Genomic DNA, 11,557 nt, shown 5'->3' with positions numbered 1-11,557 from the left:
CCAAACTCGTCAAGCGATGAACCATGTTCAGTGTAATGCTAGGAAAGAAACCCGCTCACTGAATAGCACACAGGCTGCCTGCCCGTAGGCATCTCTCACTGTCCACACAGTCAGCAACACTTGGAACCAGCAGCTACTAAGGAAGCTGGCTGGCACAGGGCACAAATGTCCTGCAGAGCCAGCAAGGACTAGCAGTTGCACTGCCACAACCCTGTGCAATGCAATGAGATACCCTCCAGCATCCTGCAGGGATGCAGACTGGATGTTCCCCAACACCGTTCCAAGCTCTCAGCTCTTCCCAGCACCCAATGCAGGCCACGCCAACCCAGAAGACATCCCTCCCCAGACACGGCTGTCTTTCAGGCTGAGAACTCTTCATTAATACGTTGCTGTCAGCAACTATTCAGTGATTATTGGTATTCTTTCCAAATGTTTCAATTGCTCCTTTTCCTCAACTCCTGGTTGTGGAAATTTAAGTGAACCTTTGTTAAAAAATTCTCAACTATCCCCATTCATTATTTCTACTGAGGAAAAATAACACCGTCCGATCTCTGTGTGGAATCTTATTCTCCATCTCTCACTGCAGGAACTGGGAGTGGGACTGCAGTTTCCAAGTGGGAACACCCCCTGTCTGTGCATTTTTTCAGCCTGACAAAGTTTGACAGATTCCCAAGTTCCCCACCATCTGCAAGAGCTCCCAGGTTCCATGCAGTACTCTGGCACACAGCCCTCACCCTGACCTGATTTCCCCAGGGAGAAAGGGCAGCCTGCACCCCTCCACCCCTTGCAAACATCCCGGCCTGCTGCCCAGAAAAGCCAGACTTAAGCAGACAGAACAGTTTGGTTCCAGTACAGATTGAATGTTCTTTTAATCCCAGAGAAGTGAAACGCAACATTTGTTCGAGTTTGCAATAACATCCAAAGACAGAAGTCCAAGCCCCCTACTCCGTAAAGTCATTTGTGTTTAAGGCACTCTGCAAAACCAGCTTTCATCTTCTCTTCCTTCCGATTTTCTCCACACAACAGCAGAATACCTGATTTTGTCTTTTCTCCGTAGTGACACCCACACGTCCTTGCTCTTATCACCATCTCCAGAAATTGGCAACATCAAGTACAGCGTGAGCCAAACAGAAAAACACCAGGAGGCCGGGCCAATAAATACATACGGGCACGGGAGGGAGTGCAGCGCCTGAGGGGGAGGAGGAGGCTTCGAGGTCCTGCAGGAAGAGGCCAGGCACAGGATGTCCTCCCTGCAGGCACTGATGTGATTCCTCTTCCCCAGTTCTCCCTCCCTCCCTCCCAAAAGGGGATAGGATGGGAGCGGGTGCCCACGAGCATCCCTCCCCATCGGCGTTCCCGAAATGTGCAGGGGAGACCCAGCCACCCCTGCCGCGCAGCAGAAATGACCCCCGAGTTCCAGCTGTCAATAAATACAAATAAATAACTTAAATACATCTTAAATAAATAAATAAGAAATAAATAAGAAATAAATAAGTGAGCCGAGCACGCGAGCAAGCAGCCGCGTCCGCATGGGTGCCGAGGACAAGGGTGGCACTTGTGGCACCCACTCCGGCTTCACCCGCCTGCCCCGCAGGCGTTTCCCAGCACCCGCAGCAACGCTCTGAACCCAGAGAGATTGATGGGTGCTTCCCAAAGTGCTGTGCCCAAGTGGTATGTGGGCACAGCCATGAAGCCACAGGACGGAGCAGAAGGGGCACCTCAGGATGAGGGGGAAGCACGACCTGTCCCTCCCTGAGATAACGAGGTGCCGGCTACAAGCAGGGATGGGGATGGAGTGCTGGAGGGGCTAGCGTCCCATGGGGTGGTTTTACAGCTGAGCTCAGGAGGCCAGGTGCTCCTCCCAGAGCCAGCACTGGGGCTCCCAATTGGGGCCCTCAGAAAGAAGGGCAGCCAAGCTGCAAGCAACCTCACACTTGAACATGCAAGCAGATCCTTAGAGGGGCTGATCACTCCCTACACACTGAGGAGATGCAGCCAATCCTCTGCCTCTCTCCCTCTGTGCTTCAATGCCACACAGCCCTTTGCTGCATCATTTCCTTGGGCTCAACTGCCCTCCAGTCCCTGCAAAGGGGTTTCACAAGAGCTTTTGGGATTGTTTCTGTCCTAGCAGGTCAACAATACACACCTGTCTTATTTCACACTGAAAGGTATGTCCCCTTCTTCCTCCTCCCCCACATTTTGATGCAAATTGTATTGAAAGTTTCTAACAGCTTTTCCACACACACTTTTGATAAACATAACATCAGCAATAGCTAAAATTGCCTTTGATCATGTGTCCATACAAAAACACTGGCTGAATCTCACAAAAACAAGGTGCCCAGTGCTCACCATCTCCTTGCAGAAACTCTGCTCAGAAAAGCAAAGCAGACCAGAGCTCAGAGCCTGCTCTCCCTCCAGGCTTTTCTCATGGCAAGGACTCACCCAGTCCTCAGCTAACCCAAAGCAGTTGCTTCCTAGGCCACCAAACCACTCTGTCTGCACCAGGCCGAGCAGGAGGAGCAGAACCACAGCCCACAGCACATCAAAGTGTTCACCAGGGCGTTGGTGTGCAATGCTCCCAGAGGAAAAAAAATTAAGAACTGAATAAGCAGCAAAGCCTAATGAGAGTAATAAATAGCATGGGGATTTCACAGGGATTTTTGGTCTAAGACACCCTTTGTCTTAAAGTCCCTTTGCTCATGGGGAGCAGCTCCCAGATGCCAGAGGTGTGCGTCTCGCCCTGGAAAAGCATGAGCTGCACCTGAAGCTTTGCAGGGGTTTGTGAGTACTTCAGAGAGCAATGCTGTGGGAGGCTCTGCCCCAAGGCGTGCACATGGAGAAAAAAGGCTCCTCTGCAGCAGGGGGAGCAGGTTTTGCACACTGGGGGAAGCAAAGAAGTCCTGAGCTGGGCTGCCTGACACCCAGGTTCAAGGAAGTGCTCCTGATGCTGCAAAAAAGGCTTTGACAAGAGTAGCCAGTGAGACGGCTCCCAGGCTCTCCCAGCAGCACGGGGAATGCAGGAAGCTCCAAGCAGAAATACCTCACATCCCCACAGCAGCAGAAACCTTCATTGCACAAAGGCAGGGGCACAAGCTGGAGGTATGGCAGCATGAAACAGAGCAGGGAAAGCAGCAAAAGCCATATTCATCTGCCCGGGACCCTGCAGCAACACAGGGCACCTGAAACTGTCCTTGGGTGGGGACAAAGCCACTGTGGCTTCTGCTGCTGCTGCAACCAGGAAGGTGCAACCAGCAGAGCTCAGCTGAAAGAAGGGAAAAGTTGCTCCCCTGCTACAACAAGCAGGGAATTGTACACTGCAGCCCACAGCACCAGCACCTCCCCACAGACCAGAGAGATGCCAGCAATCCAGGCAGTGAAGGGCACAGGGTGGAGAAAAAGGCAACCTGCCAGACACCTGCAACAGCACGAGCAACTTGCACATGCACACACGCTGCACTGCTCCATGGGTGGCTGAGGATCAAACCTCCCACACCAGCAGGCATTTGGGTGGAAGATGAACAAGCACACAACCTCTTGCTATGCACTCATGTCTGCAGTGGAAGCATCAAAATCCTGGAGTACCTCCAAGCTTTTCTGGATACCACGCAAACACCATCAGTAGCTGCCTGCTCTCCTTCGCCTCTGTGAAAAGGCATCGCTTGTGATTTCTCTTCTGATTGAGAATAATTCTTGCTCCAGCAAAAGAAATGGCTGGCGGGGATGGGGGGAACTGCAAAGATTTAGTGCACCATAAAACTGAAGGATATCTAACCTGCCCTCAGGTCTCACTCCTAGACAGGAATGAACTATGTCATCGCCTACATTCACAACCACTCCAAACACACCGAGATGCATGCATAATGTCCTGCTTCCAGTCAGCTGCAGAAAGCCCCTCTCAGGCAGAGATGACTGCTGCCACTGGGCTCTGACTGGGCACCAGCTCCCACACTGCTCCCAGGCCCTTCCAAGTCCCAGACAGCATGGCAACATGCTGATTATCCATCTGAAATGCATAGGTAGAGACATCGAGGGGAAGGGTGACTGCACAACCCCCCATGTCTGGCAGGCATGGGCTCTTCTACTACAGCTAATGGGGTGGAAAGCAGCATTTGACACAGGCACGGTTTTATCATGCTCCTGCTCCTCACACTTTCCTGCAAGGAGGCGGGAGATGGTTGGATAAAACAGCCTTTTCTCCAGCCACAAGCCCTAGAAGCACTTAAATCCACTTCCTGGGACCAGCTTGGCAATTCTCTCCACAGCCAGGCCTAGCTCATGCTCTCTTTCCAACTGTGGAACTTCCAACCACAGCTACAAAGGCAGGCGAACTCAAGAGGTCTGCTTTGGCTCAGGAATCCCACTCATTTGCACCACACCAACAGCACCAAGGTCCCCACGTGCACGCACCAGTGCGTGCCCCGGTGCTGTGCTACTTGGGAGGTATAACAACTATAGGCTGGCCTCGCTTGGGTCTCCACATGAGGACTTGGGCATCGTTGGCATTGGGTTTCACTAGTGCATTTGGTGGGATGGGCTCCATCCTGCTTAAGATCCGGGGCTGCTCCTGCTGAGTCCTTCCCACCAGTCGTGCCCGCTGCCCCAGGAGCTGCATGGGATCAACCTCAATGTCCACTCGCATCCGCCACTTTATAGTCTGCAAGATGATCTTTTCCTTGGTAGTGGTGTTCATGGCTACCAGCCACGTGGTAAAGCTCTGGTCCCTTTTAATCCTGGTCAGCAACGGCACATTACTGTTGCTCACAGGGACAGCCCACGTCACGCTGGGGTAGAAATTGTCATTCATGCTCACCGAGAACCTGGAGATCTTGTTTGTGGGCCCAACCAGGGTCACAGTTTCTGTGGTGTTTCCATACCAGGGGTAGCTCACTCCATCAGAATCACTGATGGCTTTTACTCTTCCTTCTCGCAAGTCGGGCAGCTCCCAGCTTGACCTGGTGAACAGAGACAGAAAGGGCAGGTTACTGGGGAAACGGCAACAGCAGTGCTTGAGCAGTGCCTGCAGTGGAAGGAACATAGCAAGCTGCTGTGTGCTGGCATGTGCAGGGTAAAGCACTTGCTGTAGAGCAGAAGGAAAAAGTACAGGTAAAAGGATAACAATTCTATCTGAAACCCCACTGAAAAAGCCATTCCTTCCAGAGCCACTGGCAGCTCCATACCAGCCAAAGCTGTTCACCAGTGTCTGTCTCTGGCATCACCCATCGGGTCCTCCCTCTGGGAACACTAACTCAAGAACAGAGCTTGGGAAACACCTTCCCACCTGCAGGAAGCCCCTGATGACCTCATTCAAGAACAAATTCAGCTTTAGCTCCTTCACTGAGTCAGTCAAGGCCAGCAGGAGCCTCTGCTCTGCCAACACAACAGCATTTTAATTAACCTGCAATCTAACCAAGTGGGCCCATACTCATTTCTGAGTGACTCTCAGGTCACTCTCTCCTTAATCTCATTAATGACGAGAAAAAAATAACAGCCTTCCCTGCATGTCAGCTGCAGCATGGCCACAACCTGCACCAAGCCTCAAGCAGCTTCCCCCAGCCTACAGCTCAGTCTGCAATTTTTACACCCCTAAATATAGACATTTGCTAAGACGCAGGTGCAGTAATTAAATACCACAATCATGCCTGCTGCTGGTGTGACGAAATCCCTGACATATTGTTAGAGTTGTGGGTGGGGGGGAATTCCAGCCAAAATCTTGGCTGCAAACCACGTTAGCAACACCAGGCAGATGCAGCGATGGAGAAGATCACCACGTGGTAATTATCAGCAGGGAGCGGGGACAGTGGCCACCCAGCTCAGCAAGACCCAGCCCAGCTCACACAGATCTTTCCTGAAATCCTAAGAACAAAAAAAGCAGAAATTCTTTGGATGCTGAATCTGCATTTTCAATTTAAAACGCAGACAGAGGAGGCTGTGCTAGGTCTCCATCCTGAGGCACATCAGGTTCCCAGTATGTGAGTATCTGAAAAAAACTGGCTGTACCACTGCTGGATATCAAAGGAAGGAGAACAAAACAGAAACCTTGAAAGTCCTCAGGCATATTGCTCCAGTTGAAGCCTCCTGCTGAGCTCAGATGCACACAGATCTGGGCTCTGAAGCTGCCAACAAGCAGCAGGAAGCATCTGGTTTCCATCCTTCCCAAGATGCAATGATCTGCACTCACTCTGACCCTCCTGGGCACCCCCACCAGTGTTGCACACAACAACACCGCCTGCTCTGAAAGTAAGGAGGATGGGGTCATCCCCAGCATCCCCTGCCTGTGCCCAGCCCCACACTAACTCCACTAGCCCAATGGCTGGTTTGGGGCAATACTGAAGGCAGCTCATCTGTGGCCTCCAGGTCCCTCTGCCCTTGAGGAAGGGCAGGAAACTGGAGGAAATTGATCCCGACACAGCACCGCAGCCTCTGGCACCCACAAGAAAACCCAAGCAGGGTTCTACTTTCAGGAAGGGCAGCCAGGATAGGGCAGGCAAACTCAGCAGCTTGAGGCAAACCCGAGGCTGGTGCCAGCTGCTCCTGCTCCCCAGCAGGATCAGGGCTGGGAGAGCTGCTCCAGCCCAGCACTACAGCAGCAAGAACAGCCCTGCAGGCGAGGGCAGGCAGCGCCATCTCTCCTGTCAGGAAGCCACGGCAGCCCAGAGCTGTGTGAAGTGCCACCTACTTCCATGCCTAGGATTGCCAGGGCAGCCTCCATCTGCTCCCTCCTTTGGAAATGCAAGCAGACTGACTCCAATAGTGACAGCACATCTTCCAGCATGGGGTTGAGGAGAGAGGGTGCTTTTCTAGATCTGGAAAGTGATGGAAGGGAGCAACTCCTGTGCCTGCACTCCTACACACCAAGGCTCACACTAAGGGCGGAAAGGACAGCACATGCTGTGCTGGAAGGGATGTCCAGAGCCCACACTTTCTGAGGCTGGAAATCCTCATTTCCAGCAAGGGCTGCTCTGCTGTTCCTCATTTCTGGGCATGTGGGAACAGACGAATGGGTAAATCCCAGGCAGCAGCAGGAGGGCTCTCAGAGCTTAACACCAAGCACTACATGCGGTGCCACGTAGATTCCCCTATTTCTGCCCTCAGAGAAATAGGATCCTGCTGTTCCCAGAAGCGATCAAGAAAAATCAGGTTGACGGGACGAGTGCAGTGACAAACCTGGCTGTGAGCACAGCACCAACCAGCAGTCTTTGGTGCGGATGGAACCCACGGTTCAGCCAGCAGCCTCTGCACCTGCACAGCCCAGCACCAGGCTGACCCTGCTTCCTCAGCAGCCGCTGCACACGGCAGAAACCACAGCAGCACAGCCAATTGCATTGCTCTCTGGTGTCCTCCTGGGCCATGCATGTGGAATCTTCAAGCAACATCATTCATGTCACCATGCTGGTGCCTCTATCACCTCACAAAAATGCAGTAGTGCCTCCAACCCATCACAGACCCATCCCAGGGCCCCAGTCTAATCCCAAAGCCATACCAGGGCCCCATCTCCTCACATAATGATACTGGGGCAACCGTCTCCTCACAGAACCACACCGGGGCCCGTATTGTGTCATGGGCTCCAGCACCTCACCTAACTGCACCAGGGCATCCATTCCCTCATGTAACCATGTAGGACCCACGTTTGTTTACATAAGTGCACGAGGTCCTCCAGCTGCTCACGCTTCTGCCCCCTCAACGAACCACATGACGACCCCTATCTGTTCACATAACCACACTAAGACCTCCATCCCCTCACATAGCCGTTCCATAACCACCATTGTGCCACGTAACCGCACTGGGGACTCCATCCCTTCGTGGGGTTACACGGGAACCTCGAACCGTTCACACAGCTGCACCAGGACCTCCACCCCTCACACACCCAGCTCAGGACCGCCATTCCCGCACATAAGGACATCCGCTCCCTCCCCGCACACCCTCCCCTGCCACCCCTCAGGTGCGCCGCAGTGCCGCCCGCTGCCGCCCGCTGCCGCCCCCTGCCCGCTGCCGCCCGCCCTCCCGCTCCCGCCGCTCACACGCCGAGGTCGCTGTAGGTGTTGTAGAACTCCATGTGGTTGCAGGCCTGGATCCAGCCCACCACCCAGGTGTGGCGCCGGGCGATGGGCGGCATGAGGACGCGCGCCGAGGCGCGGAAATAGGGCGTGCGGTACCGCAGCACCACCGGCGAGCTCTCCTCGATGGCAGTGGCCGCCGGCTCGATGGTGGCCGACACGTCGGACACCACGATGTGCTCCCGCCGCACCCGCGCCTTGCAGGCCACGCTCTGCAGGCAGCCCATGGCCGCCGCCCCGCCGCCTCCGCCGCGCTCACCCTCCTCCGCGACGCGGGGGCCAGGCGGAGGCCCGGCGTCCCCTCGCCGCCCGCCCCACCATCGCCGCCCGCGCACCGGCGCCCGCACCGGCGCCGGCAGGGCGAACGCGCCGCCGCTTCTCTTGCGGCCCTCGCCGGCCACCGTCCGCCGGCTCGGGGCGGGGCAGGGAGGAACGGGAGGGATCCTCCGACCAGCAGGGGGCGCCGCAGCCCCGCGCTTCGTCCTGGCGTCCGTGTTCCCTAGCAACCGAGAGGCGGCGGAAGCGGAAGTTCGGCAGCCCGGCGGCGGGCGGAACGGAGCTCCGCCGCGGGGCCAGGCGGCGCGGGTACCGGGACGGCTGGGCCGCAGGAGGCGGGGTTACAGCGGGGTCCGCCTGCGGCGAGCCTCCTGGCGGTGGGTGACCCGCGTTGGCCTTTCCGGGCCCAGCCCAACGCCATGCCCAGTCCCCGCGGCGGCCGCGAGCGCCGCAGCGCTCGCCCCGAGTTCGCGTCCCTGCTGAACCAGCGCGGCCCCGGGGTCCCGGACAGCCCGTCCCGCCGCCGCGAGTCGGCTGGCTCCGCGCCCCCGCCGCTGCCCGAGGAGGACTGCATGCGGCTGAACCCGTCCTTCGTGGGCATCGCCCTCAGCTCTCTGCTCGCCGTCGACCTCTGGGCCTCCAAGCGCCTGGGTGTGTGCGCCGGAGAGGCCTCGGCTTGGGGCAGCGCCCGCCCGCTGCTGAAGGTGGTTGAGGTGTCAGGGCACGGCATCCCCTGGCTGCTGGGCACCTTCTACGGGCTCTGCCAGAGCGACAGCTCGGCCGCCAGGGAGGTGCTGCTCAACCTGTTCTTCGGTGAGGCCGGGAAGGGGCTCCCCGGGCGGGAGGACGGGTCCGAGGGAAGGGGAGAACAGAGAGAACCCGAATGATCTGAGCCTTCGCAGCCCCAGGGAGCCACGTGGGGCTGTTGTGGCTGCCAAGAGCTGCGGCATCTCAACAGTTTACTCAAGCACGCAGACATCAGCGCCTGCAGGCTCGCTGCAGGCAGTACCTGCTTGTGCTGATCTGTATCAGCCAGTGTGGAAACCTGGTTCAAAGCACGCACTGTAATTATGCGTGGTGTAATGTTTTTTTTCCCCTGGCGTCCTGCTGGGTAGATGTAGATTCAACATTTTTGCTTGCCTAGAAACTGCAGTAGCTTCAGAACAACAGACCTCTTCTGAACCCGTCCTTACTCCGTGAGATACCAAGGTGTCTTGTGTGCATTGTTTGAATCTAAATGTTTGATGGGGAATGCAAGTTTTCATGCATATTGTTTACTTTGCACTGTGTGGTCAGATCACTGTCCCTGGAGAACTGGTGGGAGGCCCTTGGTGGCCTCCAACCACTGCTCTGCTCAGAGTAGCACTATCATGGCACCAGGACCACCCTCTGGGAAAGGAGCCCTACCTGATATCCAGATGCAATAAAAAGAAAGGATTGAAAAGAGCTTAGTTGTTTTAAGAAAAAAAAAAACAACCCTCATACAAATCAAACAAACATTTGTCCTTAAATGATTAAAACCCTCACACAAATCAAATAAACATTCATTCCTAAATGATTAACCAAAGAGAACAAACTGAAGTAGCTAAAGGACTTTGTGCCCAGCAACAAAGGTTACAACAAGCAGATATCAATCTCTCAGACATGGCTTCCTAGAAAGAAGCAGCCACAGCAGCCAACACTGGAAGCTAGCTAAATGGGACAGAGAAGACACCGCTGGCTGCCCTTGTCAGACAGCAGTTGACTTCTCACTGGTACTTCTGACTTCTATCACAATAGCACTCTGGGAGAAAGCTGGTGCTAAGCCATCTTGTCAAGTCTTAAAAGCCAAAGCCTGGTTACCTTTTACACACTGGTGCCCTCAGCAGCAGGGAGAAGCCAGGTGAGGAGCTGTGAGCCCTCAGACTGCTGAGGAGTGCCTGGACCCCCTTTGCACTGAGCCACAGCTGAGCACCAGAAGCAAACTGATCATTTACTAGGGTCAGTGCACTTTGTGCAAAGTGATGATGAATCAGCATGGACTGGCAGGGAATATTAACCCCTTGGATGGCTTCAAATTAGGGAAGGATTTGTGCTGAGTCACAAAGAACGGATTTCACACAGGAAGAAAAGCCCAGCCTAGAGTGCTGACAGATGTGCTCGTGCACAAATCTAGGGCCTGGATGAGTGCTATGCTCTCCTTGCCTAGATCTGCAGCCGTGGGAAACACCAACTTCTCTTAGCAGCTTTGGTAGCTATGCATTTTCATACATAATGGCTTTGCATTGTTTCTCATCTCCCATGGGACAAAACACTTCCATTTTTGCTCACTTGTTGTTATTGTCTCCTAGCACTGGTGCTGGATCTCGTGCTGGTGGCAGTGGTGAAAGGGATCGTCAGACGGCCACGGCCTACCCACAACAAGATGGACATGTTCGTCACCGTCTCAGTGGACAAGTACTCCTTCCCATCAGGCCATGCCACCAGAGCTGCCCTGGTCTGCCGCTTCGTTCTGCACCACCTGGTGCTTGCCATCCCACTGCGGGTCCTCGTGGTGCTCTGGGTTCTCGTCGTTGGCATTTCAAGGGTCATGCTGGGCAGGCACAATGTGACGGATGTGCTCTTCGGCTTGTTCCTGGGCTACGTGCTGTACAGCGTGGTGGAGTACTGCTGGCTCTCCCCGCTGAACGCGCCTGCCCTCTTTGCACTCTGGAGCCATTGATGGCTGCACCCCTCCCAAAGGAGAGGGCATACACCCTGTTCTCTAAGTGCACATGGAGAGGGGTTATGCTGCGACTCCTATCCGTCCAGCCAACACTTAACACTAGTGGTGCTGCAGGCTCCCAGGCCTGCAGTTAGACACTTGGTGCTGTCTTGCCCTGCTGACGGGCAGTGAGGCAGAGCGTGCGCTGGTCAAGCAGCTGCATTGACTACTCTCCAGTGACAAACCGGTCCCTGCAGAGCCTGGGAAGAGGTCAGCACATCCATCCGGCAGCTCACTGCTGATACTGTGAATCAGCATGCCCTTGCTGGGCACCTGCTGTATTAGCCTATGGTGTATGTGGTAGCTGGGGCTTTGCAGAGGTTTCTCCGCAATTACCCGTGTATCTGTGTGCTATAAATACACTGATCATGTTGCTGTTGTGAGTGCACTTTCTGCAGTCTCCTCCGTAATACCCATCTAGGGGGGGACTCATCAAGATCTGTTCTCATGTTTATAAAGAGTTCTGCCTTCTAAGTAATGTCTC

General features: G+C 55.0%; 2 protein-coding genes across 3 annotated transcripts; one reads left to right on the top strand and one right to left on the bottom strand.

The window, feature by feature from the left end:
* Positions 1–2,269: 2,269 nt before the first annotated feature.
* FAM78B (family with sequence similarity 78 member B) lies at positions 2,270–8,342 on the bottom strand. 2 transcript variants are annotated; one of them, XM_052666694.1, is made up of 2 exons: positions 8,019–8,342; positions 2,270–4,952 (listed from the first exon to the last, which is right to left on the bottom strand). In XM_052666694.1, the coding sequence occupies exons 1-2, from the start codon at positions 8,279–8,281 to the stop codon at positions 4,430–4,432; spliced, it is 786 nt and encodes a 261-aa protein (XP_052522654.1). In that variant the 5' UTR covers positions 8,282–8,342; the 3' UTR covers positions 2,270–4,429. The 2 variants fall into 2 exon arrangements, with proteins under 2 accessions (XP_052522654.1, XP_052522655.1); XM_052666695.1 differs by lacking the exon at positions 8,019–8,342 and adding an exon at positions 7,165–7,916.
* A 242-nt stretch (positions 8,343–8,584) lies between these two features.
* On the top strand, positions 8,585–11,547 carry PLPP6 (phospholipid phosphatase 6). The gene is made up of 2 exons (XM_052666698.1): positions 8,585–8,981; positions 10,661–11,547. Exons 1-2 carry the CDS (start codon positions 8,750–8,752, stop codon positions 11,029–11,031), a joined length of 603 nt encoding a protein of 200 aa, XP_052522658.1. The 5' UTR covers positions 8,585–8,749; the 3' UTR covers positions 11,032–11,547.
* Positions 11,548–11,557: the final 10 nt, after the last annotated feature.

The sequence above is a fragment of the Tympanuchus pallidicinctus genome, unplaced genomic scaffold (genome assembly GCF_026119805.1).
Source record: "Tympanuchus pallidicinctus isolate F22 unplaced genomic scaffold, pur_lepc_1.0 scaffold7, whole genome shotgun sequence".
Taxonomy (NCBI): Eukaryota; Metazoa; Chordata; class Aves; order Galliformes; family Phasianidae; genus Tympanuchus; species Tympanuchus pallidicinctus.
The sequence above is the reverse complement of the archived record's forward strand: the minus strand, read 5'-3'. Positions and strand labels throughout refer to the sequence as shown.